Here is a 24,352-nt window from a genome sequence, read left to right on the forward strand (position 1 = left end):
ACAGCCGGATCCGCTCTCGGAACTCCCATCTCTGACTGCTCAGCCCTTGGACTGTCCGGGTTGCCTGGCCGGCCGCCTCCGTGTTTTCCTCGTCCGTTATAATCAATCTTTCCCCCTAACGAGTTAGTGCACATCACGACTTCAATTCCCATCCATCCTTTTGCTTGGCGCCGCCGTGAACTAGTGTTCCCACCTCAATCAACCATTTTCCCCGCGCCATTGTTGATTTTTTTTTTTTTTTTTTTTGCCTAACCAAATCTTTATCACATTTTCCTTCGTTGCTTATTTCCTTTTTCCTTCTTTCAGTTGACCATGCAGGGTACTGACAAGTCCGCAAGAACCGCCGCGACGGAGGAGGATGGCGTGGATCACATCGGCTTTGAAACCCCTCGATCCGGCATAGCCACTCCTCACCCCGACCCTCAAGATAAACGCCTGCCCGGAATCATGAGCTACTTTGCCCAGGTTCGTGAAGACCTTCCTGCAAGCCAGGAGAGCTTTTCTACAATGTCAATACCAGAGAGAGGCGTGCCCCCGGACCCGATGCAAGACCAGCAGTTGCTGGACTCCTTATCCACAAAACTACAGTCACTCGAGCATGCTGAAAGCTCTCAGCCTTGCACACAAGACGCTCGCTGCTCCCGGCAGTCTAACTCCTTGACTATTCGCACGCGCGCTAGCCAGGAAAAACTGACGGGATCAACAAACTCTTGTCCACCCCCCGTCACTTCACACTCTTCCTCCTCTTCTACGAGGTCTGCAGCACCAGAAACTACTTTTTCAGACGAGGAGATTAGGAGTGCCGGTTCATCAGGCGCTTCTAGTCGCTCGGAACCTGCAAAGTCTATGGGTTGTTTGCAAGACCGTCCACTTCTTTCCCAATTATCTACCCGTCCTTTTTCAGATACCACCGTCGCATCAATTCCTCATCCTGTGCCACATACACAAGCTCATAGGTCTTCTTCTCCAACTCTACGCCCGCAAAATGTGGCAGGGCTTGGCACAACTCAAACTAAATGGTTTTCGCTTCAAGGACTGAAAGAGCTAACTCGTGGTATCATGTTCAAGAGCGGCCCGCCCACTCCTACCAGGGCCCTCTCTACAGCCCAACCAGCCCCGGACAGTAGGGACACTCCCAACGGATCCGGCACTGATGGCGCCGAGACAAGTGGCACGCAGACTCCCAAGAACTCTGGAGCAGCTCCGTCTGCCAAGGGGAGATTGACCATCAAGATCGTTGAGGCGCGAGGGATTCGCAAAAGCCGTGACCCGTACGTCGTGGCCGTGTTCCAGCGAAGTGAGCTCATCTCTGGTGGACCTCATGCCATCGAGGAGGAGGAACATGTCATAGGAACACCGACTGGTCTCAGCGCAATCCCAATGAAGCGTCAAGTAAGCGATTCTGGCAGGCCGATGGCGATCCCAATGCGCAGCCGTCAGAGCAGCAACACCAGCATTAGCGACTACAACACATTCCGCAACCGAACCTCCCGGACCCTTTATTCAAGTCCTAAGTGGGACGCAGAAGCTGTCTTGTGAGTTTGTCCATCATCCCACTTGCAAATGGTTGCCACCGTCCACCGTGGAGATGGTGATGCTAACCGCCATTGTAGCGATATTGTCGATTCGGATTTGCAGGTAGACGTTTCAGTATATGACCATGCCACAAATGGAGAGGATTTCCTAGGTCATGTCAACCTCGAGGCCAAGAAGGACAGCCCTGTCAGGGGATGGTTTGCGCTGCAGGGACACGCAAACACCACTGTCGACAACATCCCAACGGGCGAGATATTTGTCGAGGTCACGTACCAGAGAACGGAGAGGAAACACTTCGGACCCACCGACTTCGAGGTCCTCAAGCTCATTGGCAAGGGCACTTTTGGCCAAGTCTACCAAGTTCGAAAGAAGGATACCCAGCGAATTTATGCCATGAAGGTCTTGCAGAAGAAGGTGATTGTCCAGAAGAAGGAGGTTGCACATACCGTCGGAGAGCGAAACATTCTCGTTCGCACGGCTACGTCTGATTCGCCGTTCATCGTCGGACTCAAGTTCTCGTTCCAAACGCCATCGGAACTGTACTTGGTGACCGATTACATGTCTGGTGGAGAGCTGTTCTGGCACCTCCAAAAGGAAGGCCGGTTCGATGAGAAGCGAGCCAAGTTTTACATCGCCGAGCTTATCTTGGCGATTCAACATCTCCACAACAATGACATTGTCTATCGAGATCTCAAGCCCGAAAACATTCTCCTCGATGCGAATGGTCACATTGCCCTCTGTGACTTCGGCCTGTCCAAGGCAAACCTCACAAAAAACGACACCACCAACACCTTTTGTGGAACTACGGAATACCTCGCACCTGAAGTTCTTCTCGACGAGTCAGGATACACGAAAATGGTCGACTTCTGGTCGCTCGGCGTCTTGGTGTTTGAGATGTGCTGCGGATGGAGCCCCTTTTACGCCGAGGACACTCAACAAATGTACAAGAACATTGCCTTCGGCAAGGTTCGGTTCCCGCGTGACACGCTTTCTCAGGAGGGCCGCAACTTTGTCAAGGGGTTGCTTAATAGAAATCCCAAACACAGACTAGGAGCGACGGACGATGCCGAAGAGCTGAAGCGCCATCCCTTCTTCAACGACATTGACTGGAACCTCCTCGCCAAGAAGCTCATCTCTCCACCCTTCAAGCCAAAGTTGAAGTCGGCAACGGATGTGTCATATTTCGACCCGGAATTCACTACCGCCCTAGACCAGAACGGCTCTCTCAACGAGCGGGCTGCTGCACTGGCGAGAGGATACGCTGCCTCTACACCGCTCTCACCCTCGGTGCAGGCAAACTTCCATGGATTCACCTACGTTGATGAAAGCGCACTGGATGATCACATGCGTGACTTATCGGGAAACGATGACGAGGACATGGATGACGCTCACGCTAACGGTGACGATGACTGGGATAATCTAGAGGATATTGATCCCCGACAGGCCAACAGGATGAGTGGCATTGCCAAATCTGGACACGACGAGCAAATGGTTGGAGGCGCGCATTTTGACCCGTAAATGGCATATGGTTGGTTACAGAGTGGAAGGGCTGCATGGCGTTTGTTTATTTTCCCCTGTTTAGTTTTTCCTTCGTGTCATGGCAATGCAGGTCGACTTTTTGTACCTGGAAAACAGAAATTGATATCCCGAAAGCAACCACGACGATGTCGATACGAACGGTTAATCATGGCATGAATTGCATCAAGGGGTTGGTTTGGTTTTTGCATTTTGCGCGTTGTTCCATGGCTATCTGTGCAGGAAAGGATCCTGGAGTTCAGGTTGAGCCCGAAGATGTATGATGATGATGATGAAATGGAATTGACTCAAAGTGCCAGACTGGCTCGCACGCAAAAGGTGAGTGAACAAGTCTGATGCAGATTCCAGAAACACGAGAATGGAAAAAAGAAGACACAAAGAAAAAACAAAAAACTTCCGGCATTGAAGAAGAAAGAAAGAGAAGATTCTGCACACACACACACAAGATGTAACAAAAAAGGGACACCTCGGACAGAAGAGAGGGCAAAATCAAAAGCAAATAAGCATTCTTCTTTTTCTTTTTTTTTCTTCCTTAGGCTAGTAGGATCATGCCGCCTTTGTATCTCATCATGTCTTCTTTGTTTGTGCGCGCCATTTCGGTGAAACTTGTTTCTGCCTCTGGCGCGTATGTAGTAAATTCATGAACGAAAGATGAGAGAGTAATGACCAAAGAAGGGAGCTTTTTTTTAGTAATCTTGGAAAACGAGATGTATATTTAATTAATATCATTTGCCGGAATGACGAGGTCACGATGTGATGCGTTGTCAGCTGCGGTGTGGTCATCATCTTGATCCGAGGTGACTATTGTTTTCCATCACCAGAAACAAAAGCGATTGCCGTTGATGAGATTCCACGTGATTGTATTTCCCCCGGGCAATTGCGACAAGATGCCTTGAAACAGCCGTTAAGAGAACTCATTTTAGATAATTGTTCACTATAAAGAGTTGTCAAGTTTTGTCACTCTCCGCGAGGCGGGCACACAGGCAATTTTGCATATCTTGATTGATATTGGCATTCAGAACAATGTCCTACATTGAATCGAGGGCTGTTTGAGGAAAAATGTACAATGGGATATGTTAAAAAAAGTATCCCTTTTGACAAGACCGGCATCCTTGTTTCTGGCCGCAATCAGCCTGGCCAGGAAATTATGGATTGTCCGGTATGCCACTGCCTCCCTCCTGGCTCTTTCTCTCTCTCGTCTCTCCATCCACCACTCATTTTCGTATATCAAAACTCTCGTTTGAGCGCTCTCTGCACTAAACTGACGGATTTATCCCTTCTTTCTCTTTCCCTCCCCTACTCTATTGCACACCCAGCTGACAGAATCTTCTCTCCTTGTTTTCATTCAAGAGCGTGGTTTTTTCGGTCCTCTAGTGGTGGGGCTCCTCCTCCTCCTCGGCCTCGAGCCAGTCAGGCAGCTGAGCAACGCCAGTGGCAGACTGGGCGGAAGCATCCTGGCCCTCAATTTCGACGGCCATGGACTCGTAGGCCTTGAGGTTGTCGGCCAGGTTGGCCTCCTCGGGAGAGGCAGGGGTCTTGGGCATGGCGAAGACCTGGACCTGGCCCTCAGCATCGGACTCCTTGACGGCGGGGGTCTTGTAGGCCTTGAGTTCCTTGAGGTAGAGCTCCTGAACGAAGTCGGCTGAATGATAAATTGTGTTAGTTTTGACACGTTCTGGTTGATGTTGCCTTGGTCATATATATCAAGCTGGTGTAGCTAAGCTGGAGTGTGCAGGCATGGCGGGAAATAGCGCAACGCTTGTTGCTCGAGTCGTCATGCTATCTCGGCGAAGCAGGAGTGTCGGGTCGGTGAGGCTGGTGGTTTTGATGAAGGCCACTTCCTTGTAACAAAGGTGGCCAGATGAATCAAGGTAGCAATCGGAGGTATCGGCTATAGCTTTTGGAGGGTATAAAAAGTGACAAAACAGACGTTGAGCTTCTCGAGAATTCCCAGCCAATGTAAAATGCAGTGGGAAAGACAGGCCATCTCCAAGTTGACAACGGGCCGACAGCAGATGATGATGTGGGTTGGACACAAAGGGAAGATATAAGGCGCATTTCCATACCTCGTCGTGAGACGGTTGGGGCAATGAAGCCCCTCACCTGGACGGCATTTGCTCTGGCGGCGCGAGCAGCAACAGCGCGCTACATGGACAGAAACAAGAAGCAGTTAGCAATGGACAGTTCCAGGCTGAGGCGTGCAAGGCTAGGCTCATGTCGGGCCAGCGCATCGCATCGCATCGCATCGCATGCGGGGAGGGGCGAAGAATGACGATGGCGACCGACGTGGACAAAGTCCCAGCAACAGCAAAGGGAGAGGGTTTTTCGCATCGGCCGGGGATGGTTGATGGGACAGGCAGGGCAGAGGAAAACTCACAGAGGCCCGGGACAGTTGGCTGAGCATCTTGAAATGGCTTATGCGTTGCTCAATTGGCGGAGAGCAAAAGGGCGGACCTCGGACAAAGGTTTGGGGGGGGAGAGAGATGGAGACAGGCTGAGGGTTTTGTGAAAATCGTGATGCCGAACCTTGGGAGACTTTCCCCGGCTAAAGCCTGCCCAGCCGTCACGCGGAGCGCCGGGCTTTTTTTCTTCCCTCTTTTGGTGCTTCTGTGCCTGTTTTTTTTTTTTTTTCCCTTCCTTGGTGCCTCAGGTTTTGAGGGGATGAGGAGCCCGCTATTTGTTGGGTGCTGGTGCCCACCACGTCCACTAATGCCCACTGTTATTCTCGAGTTCCAGTGCTTGAGGTCGCTAGGATTTAGCGGGATCTTGCGAAGATGGGAGAGCTGCACGTGACTCGGGAGAAGTCGCGCATCGTCCCGAAACGACGTCAGGCCACGCAGAAGCTCGATCAAGAATATCATCCAGTGCTATATGAGTACAGTACAGTACAGTACAGTACAGTACAGACTGCGGCAAATAAACATCAATAGATATGTCTATGCATTCTACAGCACATACACATTCTGATTACTTTAGTTACTGCTTCTTTGTCTTTAGTGGGTGAATTACTTGCCATATACTGTACTACTTAGTAGGTAGGCGGCGTCATGCAGGGGAGCCGCTTACATGTAGGTACGCACAACAACTCTTAATGGGCCAGCAAGAGCTCCATCAAGCATCTTGCATTACAGTACGGCCAAACCGAGCAGCTCCCTTGGACAAGATGTGGGGCATGAAGCCTTGATCAGACGTCAATGGCAGCTTTGAAGAATGATACAGTAGAAAACTAAACAACACGGCTCAGTCCAGTTGAATTGGTAGGTACCTGTCAGTTCCCGGTATCCAAGTACACACGCAAATGATCCAGGACTACATACATTCTCGTACCTATCATTATCACGGAGAATAGGCTCGTTGCATTCAAAAATAATTCCAAATGTTAAATGAATTAATTACATCATAAAGGCATAGGCTGCCCGTGCAAATATGATGGCTCACACACATCTCTATATACTTCGTATAAACCCTTCATTCCCATGTCTGTATTATCCTTCAGAAGCGACCGACTCTCCCAAGTCAAAAACAATCATCTCCAAACGCCAACAAACATGCCTTGCGTATTTTCATGTCCGTGATTGTGTATATCAAACGTGGGTATACTAATGGCCTCATGTGCCTATTTCAAACCGCTTTTCATCCCAGATCGTATCGTATAATCACAACGTTCGCCGTATATAAACTCCCTTACGAGGCTTGCGCCGCCGATGAATACTTCTGCTTCGACTGCTGCTCTCTCCTGCCCGCCCGGCTCCAGCCAACAGCAATTGAAACCAGGTAAATCAGCGTAGTGACGCCAGCCACGACCGAGTAGGCAATGATGTAGCGTGTAGGGGCGTTGCCAAGCTGTAAACCGAGACCGCCGTTAACAATACCGATAATCATGAGCGCACGTCCGTACCAGCAGTGAAGGTGGCCAAAGAGGCCACGCTTCTGCGTCTTGAGATAGTTGATGTGGTGAATCAAGCCAAAGAGGGGCTGCAGGCTGATAAGGGGAACAAGGATGATTCCCAAGCGAGAGTGAGCCTGGTCAAAGAACTAGAAGGACGAAGATTGTCAGTATGGAGATCCGGAATGGTGCATGTAACAAGAGAAGAAGAGAAGAGACATACCACGTTCTGGTTTCTGGCGATGGTGACACCAAGTCCAAGCCCAGCCCACATTCCCAGGAGAGCAATAGTCTGCCAAGATGCGTGAATATACCACTTGCCGAGCAGAGGCATCAAGCTAGAGCCGAGCGGATACATGATAACGAAGATGACCGACATGAGGATGCCGTGGGCACTGGCCAGAGTCTGGTTCGTCGAGCTGGTGGTGACACCTGAGACGGCGCCATTGCCATCATCGCTGTCGCCGTCGCTGTCGCCGTCGCTGTCGCCGTCGCCGCCGCCATCACCAGAGCTACCAGAGGAGCCACCTGAGTTTCCACCGTTGTTGCTGTCGCTGCTGGACCCGACAAAGGGGTTTGCGTCGGAGCTGATGCTAGCTTGGGCCAAGTTGACGTGAAACTGGGTCATGCTATCGTGTTGTGTGAGAATGGCCGCCGGGTTCGTCGAATCCAAGGAATCACCCGACTTCCATGCAGAAATCCAGTTCGACTGGCCCGTCAGGTCAAGATTGGTGCAGTTGCCACACTTCACATTGGCAACCATGTTGCCGTCAACCACACCAGAACCGGCCAAGAGCTCGACGTCGTTTCTGGCCTTGTAAGTGGGCATGACGTGGTTGGCACCCGGCCTGGTGCTGAGCGTAACGTTTCCATTGCCGTCCTGGTACATGATGAACATCTGCGAGTGGTCCATCTGGGTACCAATACCGAGTCCGATCCATTGCCAAGATGTGGGAGCCTTGAGCTGGAAGAAGATGTCGCCGGATCCCGCTTTGGCTGAGGCCTCAGGGACTCCCCATTCGAAGCAGACGCCGTCGGTAGGACAGAATGGCGCCGTAACAGCGGAAGCAGCGCCGATGTCTTACGCAACTCTTGTTAATAACAAGGCATGGCCAGAGGTGCGGAGTGGACGGATGCGACTTACAGAGACCGGTGGCAGCGGCGGCCAAAGCCGTGCTTTGTGAGAACCTCATCATGTATGCCCACGTATGTGAATGCGTCTTTAGACTTTGTATTAAGACGCGCGTATGGTATGAAACAATATAGGAGATAAGATCGAGAGGGGTTGTGATGGGAATCGCTGACTTATAACACCCGCCGAGAGTTGTGTGACAGGAAGCGTCGGAGCGGGATGTCACTAGTTGCTTGTTGACAAGCGTCTTTCAAGCTATCGGTAGAGGGAGCATTGAATATTTAAACGTTCGAGGCCTTTGTTAGGACGACGATAGGGACGTCTCGGGCTCGCCCGACTCCCCCAAGGGGTGGGAAGGGGTGGGAAGGGGTGTGTCGAGACGCATTCATGCATCTTCCCCCTGCAAGTCTTGTTTCTATTTTTTCCTCTCTCCAGGGCCTCTAGCTGCTTTGCAAGCCCACCGCAGTCCCCAGCCTTACACCGGATGGGCATTGACTTCGTCACTAGATTACCCAGATGGGTCCAGAAATTAGATTGGAATACCTCATAGTCGCTTGAATCTCTCCGGCTTGGAAACAAGACAAGCCGGACCCGGACTATAGATGATTTTGATGATGTTGTTGATGACGAAACAAGTCTTGAAGGTATGCACGTCTCTTGGCTAATGGGGTCGTTGAAAGATTGAAAATGACATGGACTCAACTACCTCCACGCTCGTCATGTTCGCAGCACTAGTTTCAAGTGCAGAGCAGACGAACATTGGGCTGTAGCAGTTGAGGGGAGCACGGCCTAGATCGCAGGTTGACCAAATGAGGCTGCATCTAGCGGGGGTACACCCCAACTCTGCAGTACCAAACCAGCGGGTTATCATTCATGCAGGTTGGAATAAGACAGCATTGTCCCATTAGGGCCTTGGCTCTGTTTTTGCTGGCACCAGTGGGAGACTTCCTCAATGTAATCAAGGATGCTGGTTGGAAGAACAAGTAGCCAGGGGTGCTGGTGGCTTCTGCTGAATCGTCGTGCGTGTTTCGTGCACAAGGCCTCCCGTCTTACAGCACAGTAGTTGTTCCCCCAGTCTCAAGCCACCACAACAGAGTCTATCGTTGGGGGCGATGTCGACGCCATTGATGTAAATCTTCATCATACCGGCATTAATCTTGCCGTATGCTTCTTCGCTTCGCTCGGCTCCCCTCTCCTATATGGCCTTCTCAGCGGAGCAATCCATCGTCCATCTGCCAAACAAGTCCTTGACAAAGCAGACAGACGGTAGAGACGGCACGTGCTGACAACCAGGACAAGGAAGAGAGTGCCTGTGCGATCTCTTGTTGAGTGTCACAAGCGAGGCGCAGGGCAGCTCCCAGATGCGTAGCCAGTACTCGGTAGAGGCGTGGGCGTGTGCTCTGTCCACTTCGCTCCTTTTCCCCAATCTGTGTAGCTTGGCGGTAACAGAAGGGGAAGTGGCTTACAGTAGTGAGAATAGGTATCTCAAATACTATTGACATGGTATGGACCAAATATTGAGTGCTGACCAGTTTGGCCCGCCGGAGGATCTAACTGCCCGACCCGGAGCAACATTTTAATGTCAGATTCGTTCTGTTTTGGAGCATCATTCAACGGTTCCTGATCTGAATGTGATGATCTCGTTTCTGGCGTTTCTGCCGTGAAATGCCAATCATCGCGATCAAGACGCCGGTATATCCATTCATTTGCTTTTTAAGCTCTCCAGCCACTGCGTTCGAGCCGTATTGCAATCGCGCCTCATTGTCGTGTAAAGCCAGCTAAAGACGGGCACGAAAGCTTCTTTGCGTTGCCAGCACTGCCTCGTTCTAAGCAGCGCCATCCCGCGCTGGCGCCCGCTGCCTGATCTGGCAAGCTCGACGCGGTGGCTTTCACGTAAAGCAGAGTAGCGAGCAGACTATACAAACCTTTGCCAAAGCCTAAAGGCTGATTTGAACTTATTTTCAATGTGTCAGATAGGAAGCAAAAGAGTCCGAAGTTGTTCTTGCAAGGTACCTAGGAAGTTCACGTACGTCAAAAAAAAATAAAGCCCGGTACCTAACTTGGTAGAACTTGCATGTAGCAACTGCAAGCTCTTCGGGCCAATAGCACCTTCCGCAATTGAAGCCTTCAGCTTCTCCCCGCAAAGTATTACGTTGTACCTCTCCATAATCCGAGTGCCCCGATTTACATGCCTGGTAATAATGTACCGTCTTGCATATTCCAGCCCCTTTCTTCAACACCAGATGCTAGAAAAGATCTAGTGATATATCGACAATTAAATAAGGCAGATTAAGAAAAAGGCGCTTCCTCTGTATCTCGCAACCAATATCAACCTCTCATACTGTAATCGTACCAAATACCTCTACCTCGAGCATCTAAACGCTCCATCCATGAATATCTCTGCACTAGCCTCTAGCACTGCTACCTCATCTCACTCACCTTGTTTCCCAATCTTACATGACCATGTCACCCCATGACTCTCGTGCCTGGAAGCAACACTGCGCCTCCAGCTTCGGCTCTCAATTTATCCAAATCCATGTCTTGCACGTTGTTCATAGGGTTCCAGTGACGGATCTCTCTACTATCTCCGCTCCCGTCTACGTGACTATACATGACAAGTGCCGCCAACTTCAAGGTTGTTATCACCGACACATGATGCCCAGGGGGGGGTGTGCATATGTGATCATGCCCGATTCTACACACTCCAATGGACCTGTTACTCACTAGAATATCGGAGTAGTCTCTAATCTGCGGACTAGCTGCTCATTCTATCCCTCTATTCTATGCTGCGGAACAATTCCAACGCTTATAGTCTCAGCCACGGTGGTTTGCACGAACGGATCAGCACGATATCAACTGACTCGAAGTGGTAATACATGTTGATACCGCTCATTCAACAAATAAGCCAAACACCATCAACTGACCCAAACTGGCAATACATGTCGATACCGCTAATTCAGGACAGGCACAACGAATGGCCAGTAAGCCCAATCCAGACTCATCCTTCTCTCCAACATTCAACATTGTCCATATTAGGCCTCACCTCTCGTTTCTTCTCCAGTGATGTGGATTCACTCCCGCCGTTGTCCAATACCATTTCCTCTATCCTCTGTCGTGAATCAACATCAATGATAAGGGAAATAGCGCTTATGCAAAACCGTTGAGAGCTTGAAACCCTTTCCAAACATTGACGACTTGTACAAGTTCGGAGTCTATATCTGAACATCCGCTCAAGCTTCACTGCCGAATGGTATTCCCGGCAGGGACTGTGACACCACCCCTGCGTGCCGCACTATCGAGATTAACCCCGGCACTTCATCAGCAATATTAGGAGGTCCACCTAGGAATGCGGCCTTGAAGCTCCCGTCTCAACAGGGACGCGTCATCATTAAACTAAGAACTCAAGTCTATCGTGATGCATATTCCTTGAAGGTTACGACAACTGGGTGAAGCCAGTACATAGCAATGCGCCAGGACCGTCAAAGATACCGAGTATTCCATTTATCTAACTCAGATGCAAACTATGAGAACGAACCAACCTCTAAAATCTCCCCTGAACAGGGTGTATCTAGACAATACTGTCTATCCTACTCTCCAAGGAGCCCCGCCGATAAACGCCGATTCAAATGCCGATGCGGCTGCTACTAAAGCTTCTACAGCATTGCCTCTAGTCTATTTTAACGACTTGCCAAATAACCCCCGCTCTCCAGCAGGCTTGACGAAGCCACAAAGCTGAATCCTCCAAACATGTCATCCTTGGATGGACTGGCCGGCCAAAATTCCCTAGACGAGACCGTTGGGCTCAAGGAAAGCTCCGTGAATTCAGGCGCAAAATTCTCTGCCAGTTCAGGATCGGTGATCATGGGCTGGATGGGTGGCTCCATCTCTCGTGCGGCTAGCTTCTTCCAATCAATCTTGCGAAAGAATCTGTGCTTCCTCAACGTCTGCATATCCTTGGGCATCACAGCACCCAGTCGTTTGCTGGGGTCTTTCCTCAGGAGCCGGGTGAGAAGGTCTTTGGCATCCAGGCTGAGGTAGTAAGGTAGCACGAGCTTTTGCTTGACAATATTGTCCTGGATCTTGGCATGGTTTCCTCCCCGGAAAGGTGGGTTTCCTGTCATCAGGTCATATGCGAGGGCCCCAAACGACCACCAGTCCACGGCTTTGCCATATTTCTTCCCCAGAATAACCTCGGGGGCCATGTATTCAACGGTACCCAAAATGGAATTGCAGCCTTCTTCGGATGGGTCGACTGCCACCTTTGATAGGCCAAAATCTGTCAGTAAAAGATGGCCCTCTGCGTCGAGGAGGCAATTTTCGGGCTTGAGATCACGGTACACCACGCCCAAAGTATCATGAAGGTGGGAAATGGCCAGAAGCATTTCAGCCATGTAAAAGGCGGCCACCGACTCGGAAAACATCTTCTCGGTGTTAAGATGAGTAAATAGTTCTCCTCCCTGGCCGTATTCCAGAATCAGATAGAGCTTTTCTTGGTCTTGGAAGGCATAGAAGAGCTTGACAACAAAGGGGTGCCGGTTCACAGATTCCAAGATCTGCCTCTCCGTCTTGGTCTGCTCAACTAACTTCTTGTGAACGACAAGAGACGCCTTCTTGAATTGCTTTTGGGCATAGAGCCTTCCGGTTGCGCGCTGCTTCACCAGTACAACTGTGCCGTAAGTTCCCTTGCCCAGGCATCGAAGCGGCTCAAAATCTTCCGACGTCATCTTGCGCCTCGGGTTTAGCCCGCCTTCGAGGGTTCCCATAAACGACCTCTCGCGCACACTCTCGCTCACGAAGTCGTTCTCTAGATTGACCTCATAACTAGTCGAGCCGCCATCAGAAAGCTCACTGCCGGTTTCACTTCGAGTCCCATCTCGGCTCTGGGAGCGGCTTATCTGCCCCAGGCTTGTCGAAGAATTCAGGCGGCTGCCATTTCGAGACATGGATGACGAGCGCGACCCCGGGTCAAGACTCAAAGGCTCCATTTGCAAACGTAGCTTGGCGATTCCCGAGATCCTTGGCGAAGCCGTGCCGCGCAAAACCGGGCTACAATTAGCGCTCACAACATCATCGATGCGCGGGCGGCCGCGATGAGCCGATAGGCGAGGGGTGTCGATTCCATGGTCGGAGTCCTCATCGCCGGAGGCCGCTGGCGTGATCTGGAAACCACGTACAGTGGATAGCGCCACTGGGGGAGAGCTCGAAGCTTTCTTGGTCATGATGACGAGAAATGCGGCTCACCACTGCGTCGAAATTGGAATGTGACAAACTGCGATGGCTAGGAGCTTGTCAACTCCTGTCGCAAATCTCGTCGCCTTCAAAGTGTGCCACGGCGGCGCTCCGGATCTACACGATGCGCGGATTCGGTTTGACGCTGAGATTCAAGAAGGCTCGTAACACGCATCTGGTACCTGAAGAAGGATGTGGGCAGATCAGAGGTTTGGTGTATAGGCATTTGCGAGTGTCCTTTTGTCAAAAGGGAGAGTCTGAAAGAGTATCGTGTTTGTTTCACCAAAAGGTGTAAAGAGGAAGAAGAGAAAGGGAAGCGAAAGAAAACAAGGAAGCAGCGGAAGAGGAAGCGGCCGGCCAAGCCACAGGCTGAATATTTTTAGTAATTGGATCAAAGCAAAAAGTGCATGTGCCGGGCATTTTTACTCGTACGGCTCCTCGCTGCAGCAAGCCTGGGCCTCACTCTTACTCGTCTGATGCTACCTCTTACTCGCTATAGCCCTTGCAAGCCCTTGAAACCTTCCTTGCTAGGGAGCTGGCCGCGGGGAACGGCGCGCTTTGCTCCAGAATTTACTGGACGGTTACAGCACATGTCAGCGTAAAAGCAGGGAGCGGCATGGTCCGCTAAACCTCGTTAGGGCAAAGTTAGGCTGCACCCCAAATCAATGCAAGCTGAGGCGGCCGAGAGAAAAAAAAAAGTTGAAAGAAAAAAAAGTTTCATTGATCGAACAAAGCGTGCTCCATCAAAGGTTCCTTTGTTTGACTGCCTCGTGCCAAGAAAGAAAGTACTCGCTCGTATATCACATGAGGCGCCCAAAGAGCTGGACGAGTGTCACGAGCTGTCATTTTCCCAGCCCAGTCGACTTACCGGCATAATCATAATCACAGGGGGAACATGCAATCTCAGCATTCCTTCGTCATGGTGTTTTCCCAGGGCTGCAATTGGCCCAGCGACCTGCACATGCCATGCGTGTTTGGCTGGCAGCCCCGGAATGCCAGGCATTGGCGGCAGCTCCGTCGGTGCACGAGCGAGTTGCCCTACTCTGCTAGGTATCGTCAGATTTGGTGCGGTGCCTGAATCCGCCGCAGACACTCTCCGAATCCTTCGACAAAGCATCCGTGCAGGCTTCTATCAGGTAGCTCAACTGCATGGTTTATGCGTCCAAGTACGGGCCATATGCCAGGTACTACCGCACATATGGACTTCAAATCCAGAGACTCTTTCGTCCATGCACTGCAGATGTCGGGCAGGAAAGCAGCGGCTCAGCAATATCTTAGTATCCTTTGTGCCTTATCCTAAACTCACATTCTCCCTGCGCTTACTGATGGGACCTGCTTTGTTCGTGGCCCCATATGCAATACAACGTGGACAGCCCGACTTGCTGCATCCGTCGACTCGTGGCAAATAAGTGTTTCCATGAGCGCGTACGAGTAGTCAAATATGTGCATTTTATAAGCACGGCTAACAGCGGAATTATGGTCCTAATGCATGTACAACGTGGAGACGTGAACAAACAGAGATTGTTGTAGCTCTCAAGCCGTTCAAGGTGGTCTAGAGCAATTCCACCGTGTACATGTAAAGCTCTGTCCTAGGTTTTCGACGACTATTATACTGACTACAGTATTTATTTATCCTAGCATAACGTGGCAATTTCTGTCAGAAGACGAAGAGCGTCAAAGATTTACATGATATCTCTGCCAGCGACATGAGACCACTCATGTACTCCGCCTGCTCACCGTTTATTGAGGCTAATCAAATATCTCTGTGGTCTCGTTTTTTCTCAAACTTTGAAATAGCGAGTTGAAGTAGAGGAATCGCTAGAAGTATCGCTTCTGGATATCGTCTATTCGTTTAAAATCATTGTTATTTAGCTTGAAATGCGGTCGTGCTTTTTCTGCTCCTATTGTTTGTTGGACAGCAGCTTAATACTAGCTGAAGCCTACATCGAGCCTTCCTAGGTTACGTAATCCAGGCCCACCAATTATCAGTGGTCTCAATTTTCTAGAGCTCTAAAGCTTAGGCAGCCTCATCCAGATTAAATGCACATGCTGAACGACCTTGCCATCCAAACAACGCCAAGAATCGCGCTGCTACTGGTTCCGGCGATCGAGTGCCCTTCTTTTTTTAGGCATTGGGTTTTTTCTTCTTCTTTTTCTTCTCTTCAAACACTATATTTGAATCTGAATTATTACTTCTCAAGAGACCCTCATCATCCTGCCACTAAACTAACCAACCACTCGCTCGTCACGAACTTCCATATCCAGACTCCTTGAACCAGCTCGACAAAATGATACATCCATCACGACAGGCGTACGTGGAGGAAGCGGAGCAGAGCACGGGCATTGCTTTAGAAGACGTCCCAGAAGATCATGACTACGAAATGAACATGGGCGATGGCGCCCCGCCAGAGAAAGCCTCCGCGATCCTGAACCAATTCAATAGAAAACGACTTGCGGCCACAATTGCCGTCCCGACTGACGATGGACGAGTTCGTTCCAAGCTGCGAGAAATGGGGGAGCCCATTACCCTATTCGGCGAAGGACCGGCCGACCGCCGAGACCGACTACGAGAACTATTGACGATTCAGGCGGAAATGGCTGGGCTTGAGAGTGGCGACATAACCATGGAAGATGCCGAAGACGCGGAAGAGGAGGAGCAAGAAGAAGAGTTTTATTCGAGAGGAGGTCCCGAGCTGCTACAGGCTCGTATCAACATCGCCGAATTCTCCTTGCCACGGGCAAAACGGAGGACAGCTTTCCAAAAAGTCGAGTCAACAATACCCTTGCGGACGCACGTCAAATTTCGCAAACAAATCAAGGATAGATTACAGGCATTTGAGCTGCAGGGAAGTCAGACCGTTGGCGAGAGGCATATAAGCATGACCAGATTCTCACCGAATGGGGAGCTAATTGCTGTGGGCAACTGGGGTGGTCAAGTGAAATTGGTCGAAACACAAAATCTGACGGAGAAGATGAACTTTCGTGGACATACCAACAAAATCAGCGGTCTCTCGTGGTTTCCTGGGGCTACCTTGCCCGAGAGCGGAGTCTCTCCAGACTCGGTCAACCTTGCGTCGGGTGGTGCCGAAGGGTTGGTCCATGTTTGGTCATTAAACAAAGATACTCCTCTATCAACCTTCAAAGGACACTCGCAACGAGTTTGCCGAGTAGAATTTCACCCATCCGGCCGTTATTTAGCATCTGCTTCAGAGGATACCTCATGGCGACTTTGGGATGTCGAGACAAATGCAGAGCTTCTATTACAGGAAGGTCATTCTCGGGGCGTCTATGCTGTCAGCTTCAACACGGATGGCTCCCTACTCGCTAGCGCTGGTCTGGACAGCATTGGCAGGATATGGGATCTACGATCAGGGAGGACAGTAATGATTCTAGATGGACATCTGGATGGACACATCAAGCCGATACACGCCTTAGACTGGAGTTCTGATGGACACCGAGTGCTGTCCGGCTCTGCTGATGGATGGATCAAGTGCTGGGATGTCCGCAAAGTGCAGAGGACCGGTGGTGTTGGTGCCCACAACAGTGCTGTCTCCGATATGCGCTGGTACAAAGGCTTGGATGACCCTCTTCTCGGAATCCCACCGGGTCAAGACGAGAAGGGTGCACAGCTGCCGAAGAAGGCCGGCACCTATTTTATCTCAAGTGGCTTTGACCGAAACATCAAGATTTTCTCGGCTGACGATTGGACTTTGGTGCAAACGCTAAGTGGACACACTGCTCCGGTTGCCAGCGTGGACTATAGCAATGATGGGCGATGGATTGTAAGTGGAGGACACGACCGCACAGTGAAGCTCTGGGGGAGAAACGACGGCGAGGCGATTTAGTCAAGATCTTGTACTTAATGTTGAGTGGGAATAACTGGCAAGTCGGAATTGATACCCAGGTTGGCGAAGAATCCCGTGATTTCCCTGCGGAATGAATCATCAAAGACGTCAAGTGTAAAAGTCAGAGCAAGTTCAGAGCAAACTCACTTACACTGAATCTTTGCTCTCACTTTACTGGACGACGGGATGTATCGCTGCTTAGTCATGTGACTAACCTGACTGCGGCTGTAGATTAGATAAGGAGGACGGACCCAGCCATGACCTTCGTAATGTTTGTCGCGCCACCCATCTTTAAACTCCGTCATAATGTACAGCCGACAAAGGTCAACAGAGTGAAAAACAGGTTTATTTTCCCCTACGCTGAAGCTCTCCATGAAATATCACAGTCGCTTCTTGCAGTCAATCCCCAACTTGACATAATCGCATTCAGCAATGGCGAGCATCGACCGCTATCGCCCCCCTCGAGAGGGCTATCAACCTCCGAGTCTCCAGGGATCTGCGCGCCATGAGAGGCAGTCTCGGTCGCCTCCTCGCCGTCGCGAAGTCCCTCCAGCTGCACCTACGCCTCCACAGCACAGCGCACGCACTTCTCCTCCGCGACCGCAAGCCGTATCCAGCCAGCAGACGCCATCGCGCTCTGGAGAGGAAACGCCATTGGCGCTACCGAATCAGTGGTTCTTCACGACGGACGAGGTTCAAAGCACGCCTTCAATAATCGATGGAATCTCGCCTTCGGAAGAGAGGCTTCGCAGGGCGAAGGGAATCAACTTCATCTATCAGGCTGGCGTGATGCTTGATCTGCCACAGATTACGCTGTGGGTGGCCGGCGTTTTCTTTCACAGATTCTACATGCGCTTTAGCATGGTTCAAGAGAAAGGGGGCATCCACCACTATGTATGAGTTTTTTTCCTCCTTTGTTCCTCATTTACCTCATTGCTGATCTTTGAAACATAGAACATTGCCGCGACTTCCTTGTTTCTAGCAAACAAGACCGAAGAGAACTGCAGGAAGACCAAGGAAATCATCATTGCCGTTGCTCGAGTGGCACAGAAAAATACGAAACTGGTTATTGACGAGCAGAGCAAAGAATACTGGCGATGGAGAGACAGCATCCTAACGTACGAAGAAGTCATGCTAGAACAGCTGGCATTCGACCTGATGATTGATAACCCTTATCGTCATCTTTTCGAACTCCTAGGACAACTGGAAGTTATCCACAACAAGCACTTGCGGCAGGCGGCTTGGGCATTCTGCAACGACGCGTGCTTAACGGCCCTGCCACTCTTGATTGAAGCGAGAGATGTCGCCATCAGCTCCATCTATTTTGCCTGCGCCCACACAAATCAGCAAATCGATGACGTAAACGGAGAGGGTTGGTGGAAGTTCCTGAAAGGGAGCGAGGACTGCTGTACAAAGGCCATTGAGGCGATGCGTCAGTTTTACACGGAGAATCCGCTTAGGAAGCAGAACCCATCACTGCCATCGCCGGCGTTCCATCTTGAAAACACACGGAGGCGAAATGATGCATTGAACGATACCCAATCATCCAACGCTGGAACGCCGATGGAACTAGACCGAGAGAGTCATAGCCCAGGCCCCAAGGTGAATGGGGGGACCGACCGACACTCGGAAGCAAGAGACAGAGAGCACGAGGGCTCCCTAAAAGCGCCAGGCGATGGTGAATACGCACCGCGATCCCCGTCGAAGAGAAAGGATGCAGAGGCCGATCTGTCTGCGGAGAGTGAAAGGGCCGAAAAACGGGCCAGACTCTCGGAAGATGAGGGTGAGCTGGTGGAAGACTAGGTTCCGGAGCAGACTTGTTGAATCAATTCAACCCTGCTATGAGGGGGTTTTGGCGTTGGGGATCTTTTACTAACCATGTGGTTTTTTTTTTACTTTTCTGCAATGGCACGATGGAACTGTCGCGGCAAAGATGTGACGTTTGTCATTTTAGCTTCAGGTAATGCTACGAGGTTGGGGATGGCGTTGGGGACTGTTTCTTATCAAAGCTACTCGCATCGACCCAGCTTGTTGGATAGAGACTGCCGCATAGGCACAATGGTTTAAATGCGACTTGATTGAGCTAGGAGATGGGGTTTGATTTTATGTATTTTTGCTATTCTATATCCGTAGTAGCTGGACAGAGCTTGATATCCCAAACATGCAAACTGATCAAAGTCTTACCTGGCCATGGCCATGATACAGTGCAATATGAGTCTCGTTGAGGATGAGAAGCAGCCATTCGTTGCCCAAAGCCAATGAGTTTACATGTCGTAACGAGCTGCAGAAGAAACATCATTTTGTTTCTTCCACTTACTACGGAGTAGTTGTTACGAGGTGGAATCTGCTACTATCACCACATTCCATGTCTAACCCGTGTATCTATGCATCTTTCAATTTAGCTCACAGCATGCCGGATACCCTAACTCGGGGCTAGCCACCTAGTAGGCACCCGCTGCTCTAAGGAAATATGACATTCAAATGACTTTTCTGCCTTGACCAGCTGCTGCCTTGTTGCAACGAGGCTGTGTTCATCCGAACATCAAACGAGCTCGCCCAATTGGCACCGCCCATTCTGCCACTCTGAGCGCCCTGACCGCCCCCCCCCCAAGCGTGCAGCTGCCTACAACTATAAAGTGCTTCAACGCCTGCCACCCTCTTCCTTTTTTTTTCTCCTTTTTCCTCTTTTCTTCTTCAGCTCTCTTTGCCTTATGGCTTAGATCAAGTGTAGTGTCTGTTCTTTTCAGTTTAATCTCTGAAACGTCTCCAAGCGAGACCTTCTTGATTACTCTTATTTTTGGTTCACTGGCGGGGATTCCTCTGTGCTTGCGCATGGGTTCTCTTGCCTACTGTGTCCCTGGTATTACACTGTTTCCGGGCGATGCGAAGTGTTTGGTGGTGGCTTTTCATTGCTTCTTGTTGGCTTGTCTGACGAGGTGAAGAAGAGTTGTAGTTTTAACAATAAGTGATTTGACTCTTGTGATATGGCTGTGCGATATTCCTAGCTTGCTCTACGCGTTGAAGGTCCATGCTAGACTTGAATACATGTATCTTTCCCCTTGTACCACGCCTTGTATCAAAGACCAATATGACTATTCAGTTTCTCTTTTCAAATCTCAACAATGCCCTTTTATTTTCATCACGCCGTCAAGCAAGAAACGCGAGATCGAAGCTTGTCGAGCTTCTGTGACGCTCGTCTTCAAAAACTTCCCAGAAACAGCCTAGCGCGGCGTAGAGCTACCGTCTGGTGCTCGCATCAAAAAAACATCATAAACTTGCAACCAACCAATTCTTGCACCCAAGCAACCGCCAGCCAAAAAGCCTCTATACCTCCCACGGCGGCCACCTTCCATCTCCAACTTGCGCATTCGAGGGCTTTGATCCGGCGCTCTCTTCACACAATGGCTACTTTGGGAGGCTACCTTAACAGTGAGCTCCGGCGCCCCTCGTTTCAACCCCGCAGACAACCCACGTATGAATTTCGACTGACGCTTTGGTGTGCTGCAGAAAAGGTGCTGATTGTGACGGCGGACTCACGAATCCTGGTGGGAGAGCTAGCAGCTTGTGATCAGTCGACAAATCTAGTATGTGCTTGTGCTTTTCCAACGCTGGGTAGCCTCGTGTGGGAGCTTCTTGTCCAGGACAGAAACACTAACGGACACGCGCTGCAGGTCCTCAAAGGCGCCGTGGAGAGAATCATTCGAACGCCCGACGACCCAGAGCCGTCCGCCGAGGTCCCTCTGGGCCTATATCTCGTCCGAGGCGACAATGTCTGCTCCGTTGGCCTGGTCGACGAAACGCTGGACGAAAGCATCGACTGGACACAGGTGAAGGGCACAGTAATAGGAGGCATCAAACACATTTAAAAGTCGGCTGCTGAGGGCACCGTTGCTCGATATACCAAAGGCTGCGATTTCAAAAGAGAGGAGGCGTACCAATTGAGATTTTTGATTTTTTTTAGTATGGGTCATTGGGGCACTCGGATCCCCTGGAGTTATGATAACGCATGAAGCCAGCCTTTTTGCAAAGGGTACGAATTTATATGGACCATCTATTTTAATATTATTCTTTTTCTAAGCTTTATTTGCTGACACGGCTCTTTGCACAAAGTACCAACAAAAGACTGTTCTATCCAAACACACGCTGCATCCAAATCTCCTTGAAGATACTTTCTCCTGGAGTTTTAATCACCCGCCTGATTCTGTTTCCCTTGCGAACGCTCAACCAACCCATGGTATCTCCTGGGACCTCGTCCAAAGTAACCAGGTGGAGGTCGGCCTCGGGGTCTGCTGAGAGGTCCGCGGCAGCCTCACCGGGCTTGGATCTGACACGCTTGTCAAGGATGTAGGATCCTGCAGTCCATTGTCCAATCGTCTCAACTCGGAGATCTTCAGGCTTTGCGGGCACCTTCCATCGCGGGTCGTCGTGTGTCAGCATGTACCAAACGGTAAAGGGATCGTGCAGTGCCAATTCGGGCTCCCTGCCGTCTCCCTCCATTGAGTCGATCTTGTTAAAGGCTCCGTTGATGAAGTGGGCGGCCCATCGAGCAAGGGGGCTGCCGGCATCAACAAGAGGCTTGACTGCGTCTTGGAAGTAGTTCTTGTTGATGAAGTGGAGGTTTGTGATGTCTAGGGGGCACAGGGTGACGGTGAGCTGTCGAGAGAGCTTCGCCGGGTACGGTTTGATGCCTGTAATGTGGCTAGGGATGGGCGGCAATGTCGACGCAGGGTTAGGCGATGTAAGGGCATAGACAAGAGCGGCAGCAAGAGGATCGGCATATGTGTTGAATTCCGCCGTGGGAGTGACGTTGCCGGGAACCTCGACGGCTCCGCCCATGACAACCAGCTCCTTGACCCTGAGGAATGTCTCGGGATCCTCAGTAGCTGCCAGTGCAACATTTGTGAGGGGGCCGACGGCCAGAATGCTGATGGTGTCTGGAGGGTTCTCTCTGAGAAGACGCAGCATCTCCTTGTAGGCGGGCTCCTTGGAAGCTGTAAAGCGAGGGTAAGAGGGACCGTGATCAGTGTTGTCATCCTTGTCAAACAAGGCCTTCCAAGTATCAGCGGGCTTCAGATCTTCATGGATATCATGAACATTGTGCAGTCCATCAGCGCCGTCTACATATGATTCGTCTCAGTCAGCAAAATCATTGACTACACTGAGGAAGCCAGCACATACGGAAGTAGTCAGCAGCCAAGATCGGGTCAGCCAGGGAGTGTTCAGCTCCCGCAGCCACAATGGTCTTGTGGGCTTTCAGAGTCTCATAGCCCTCGGGACGACCTTGAGACTTCCTCCACTCAAACTCCTTCTCCAAGACGTGGTACAGAGCAGCCACGTTTCGAAGGCAGCTAGAGGTCGAAATTAGCTAGGGCAAATACACGGATACTTGTGTGCCGTGATGGAGACATACCATTCCAGAGGAACATTGCCGTATGTGACAGAAATCATGGCCAGCTCAAGCTCTTCGGGGGAGGCACTAAGAGCCAAGAGAAGCGCCATGACATCGTCGACACCGGGGTCGGTGTCGAGAATAATCTTGCATTTCGGAGCCATGTTTTCTTTTTTAAGCTTGACGATATATGTTAAGACTATGTTCACGATAATGTGACCGAATCGCATAAAAGATATATAGGATATTGCACTCACAATAGTTGAAGCAAGTAACTATATCTGTAGCAATTAAGCCGGATTCGAACAGACAGAGTAGCAGCGGGCTTTTCTAAGAGGAAAGCACAACGAAGCAAGGAACTTTGAAGATTGGGGCGGGCCTATTTAACAGTGAAACTCTCCCAACGAGATCCAAATAGCCAGAAACTTGACTCTTTCGAACAACCAGGACCTGTGCCAAGACAAGGAGAGCCAAAAACCAAAGGTTGGCGGGGTTTGGAGTTTTCTGCTGAGATAATCCTCATAGCACACCGGAGTTTTCCCCGTTTTGGCGGCTCCCAGCGGCCGGCGACGGCCGAAGCAACGGCCAAAAGTGTGACTCTGGCGTGCCGAATGCTGGACCTCCGATCTGCGTCTGACAGCTAGACAAATAACACGCAGGTTCGTATTCTTTCGTATTTCGCCTGGGCTCTTCTTGGGGTTGCTGTTGGTTGCTTTTGGGGAACCTGTGTTGCCTTTTGCGGGTTATGCGTGTTTCCCTTCCCGGGCCGGGGTTGCGATTTGACAGGAAGCTTAATGGATGCTTCTTTGATATGATGGGATGAGTCAATTCCATGTTGCCGTTGGATAAAAGCCGAGCTCAGCCTGTTTAGACGGGTTTATAGTCTTGTCAAGCCATTGAGTAACAAATATCTACCTGCCTGCCTATCAAAAGCGGCGCAGAAAGTTGCTTGCTTGTAGTATTCAGTTGCCCCATGGATACTTTGGCCGCTGCAGGGTAGGCGCATCCAATTTTCTTGGGGAATCCAAGCCGCAATGGCCATGAACGCAATGTCACCAATAGCGAACAAAAGGCTTCAATCCTTCTGTTGCTCCAGACGCAGCAGCCCGGGGAACGTGGTGGGCGTGGAATGCGGCTGCATGGGCTCGTCTAGCGCCCCGGGAGGCTCTGTGCCACCGTCTGAGTTCCATCTGCTGCAAATTCGTCCAGTCTGTTGCACTTTGCATCCAGACTATCGAGTGTTGGTGCTACGGATGATCTCAAACCCGCTCGAGAATAACTAGAGGGTGCCATCGGGTGTGAATTGCCGTCAACAGCGCATTCTACGTGCATACAGGTGGCTCAATATAGACAACCTTAAGCCTCAACTGGCCGTCTTAAAACGCGGTTGACACCCCTAGGCGATTGCAATTCCACAGCTGCCAGCTAGCGGCGTGAATGATGGATGGATCCAATGCCAGCTGCTGTTACAAGTACATACTCATAGGTAGCAGTTGATGCCGATTACAACCTGTACTGTACTGTACCCAACATAAAACACGCCATGTCTAGGGCAAATTGAAGGAAAAAGGAAAAGATTGGCTTTGCGTGGCCTTTGCACCGCCTCGCCCTGACGCCAATACGACGCGAGGGAGCCCAAAAAAAAAGGCATTGATCAATCCAATCGACCGCATCACCAAAAACTCTCCCTCCAAACCAACCCTCAATTCACAAAGTCCACTGTAAACCCCCCAAAAACAGTCTCCTCTTCCAGGGGACGCCAATCTCGCAGCTCCAAAGCGGCATCTTAGGCGAAAGAC

At 50.7% G+C, this 24,352-nt stretch overlaps 8 protein-coding genes across 8 annotated transcripts; 4 read left to right on the forward strand and 4 right to left on the reverse strand.

Moving 5' to 3' along the window:
* Nucleotides 1-312: 312 nt before the first annotated feature.
* Triagg1_4899 (uncharacterized protein) lies at nucleotides 313-3,054 on the forward strand (the record flags this gene model as incomplete). The annotated part of the gene is made up of 2 exons (XM_062899354.1): nucleotides 313-1,535; nucleotides 1,614-3,054. 2 exons carry the CDS (start codon nucleotides 313-315, stop codon nucleotides 3,052-3,054), a joined length of 2,664 nt encoding a protein of 887 aa, XP_062756080.1.
* A 1,388-nt stretch (nucleotides 3,055-4,442) lies between these two features.
* Nucleotides 4,443-5,476, reverse strand: Triagg1_4900 (uncharacterized protein; the record flags this gene model as incomplete). Its single annotated transcript, XM_062899355.1, has 3 exons — nucleotides 4,443-4,714; nucleotides 5,139-5,217; nucleotides 5,450-5,476. The coding sequence occupies 3 exons, from the start codon at nucleotides 5,474-5,476 to the stop codon at nucleotides 4,443-4,445; spliced, it is 378 nt and encodes a 125-aa protein (XP_062756081.1).
* Nucleotides 5,477-6,756: 1,280 nt separating this feature from the next.
* Nucleotides 6,757-8,154, reverse strand: Triagg1_4901 (uncharacterized protein; the record flags this gene model as incomplete). The annotated part of the gene is made up of 3 exons (XM_062899356.1): nucleotides 6,757-7,107; nucleotides 7,182-8,038; nucleotides 8,103-8,154. The coding sequence occupies 3 exons, from the start codon at nucleotides 8,152-8,154 to the stop codon at nucleotides 6,757-6,759; spliced, it is 1,260 nt and encodes a 419-aa protein (XP_062756082.1).
* A 3,613-nt stretch (nucleotides 8,155-11,767) lies between these two features.
* On the reverse strand, nucleotides 11,768-13,309 carry Triagg1_4902 (uncharacterized protein; the record flags this gene model as incomplete). The annotated part of the gene is made up of 1 exon (XM_062899357.1): nucleotides 11,768-13,309. One exon carries the CDS (start codon nucleotides 13,307-13,309, stop codon nucleotides 11,768-11,770), a length of 1,542 nt encoding a protein of 513 aa, XP_062756083.1.
* A 2,298-nt stretch (nucleotides 13,310-15,607) lies between these two features.
* Triagg1_4903 (uncharacterized protein) lies at nucleotides 15,608-17,164 on the forward strand (the record flags this gene model as incomplete). Its single annotated transcript, XM_062899358.1, has 1 exon — nucleotides 15,608-17,164. The coding sequence occupies one exon, from the start codon at nucleotides 15,608-15,610 to the stop codon at nucleotides 17,162-17,164; it is 1,557 nt and encodes a 518-aa protein (XP_062756084.1).
* Nucleotides 17,165-17,596: 432 nt separating this feature from the next.
* Triagg1_4904 (uncharacterized protein) lies at nucleotides 17,597-18,967 on the forward strand (the record flags this gene model as incomplete). The annotated part of the gene is made up of 2 exons (XM_062899359.1): nucleotides 17,597-18,058; nucleotides 18,119-18,967. 2 exons carry the CDS (start codon nucleotides 17,597-17,599, stop codon nucleotides 18,965-18,967), a joined length of 1,311 nt encoding a protein of 436 aa, XP_062756085.1.
* Nucleotides 18,968-20,565: 1,598 nt separating this feature from the next.
* On the forward strand, nucleotides 20,566-21,030 carry Triagg1_4905 (uncharacterized protein; the record flags this gene model as incomplete). The annotated part of the gene is made up of 2 exons (XM_062899360.1): nucleotides 20,566-20,748; nucleotides 20,836-21,030. 2 exons carry the CDS (start codon nucleotides 20,566-20,568, stop codon nucleotides 21,028-21,030), a joined length of 378 nt encoding a protein of 125 aa, XP_062756086.1.
* Nucleotides 21,031-21,292: 262 nt separating this feature from the next.
* Triagg1_4906 (uncharacterized protein) lies at nucleotides 21,293-22,717 on the reverse strand (the record flags this gene model as incomplete). The annotated part of the gene is made up of 3 exons (XM_062899361.1): nucleotides 21,293-22,281; nucleotides 22,343-22,512; nucleotides 22,575-22,717. The coding sequence occupies 3 exons, from the start codon at nucleotides 22,715-22,717 to the stop codon at nucleotides 21,293-21,295; spliced, it is 1,302 nt and encodes a 433-aa protein (XP_062756087.1).
* Between the last annotated feature and the right edge of the window lie 1,635 nt (nucleotides 22,718-24,352).

This window comes from Trichoderma aggressivum (genome assembly GCF_033847375.1).
Source record: "Trichoderma aggressivum f. europaeum strain CBS 100526 chromosome Unknown scaffold_016, whole genome shotgun sequence".
In the NCBI taxonomy this organism is placed as follows: Eukaryota; Fungi; Ascomycota; class Sordariomycetes; order Hypocreales; family Hypocreaceae; genus Trichoderma; species Trichoderma aggressivum.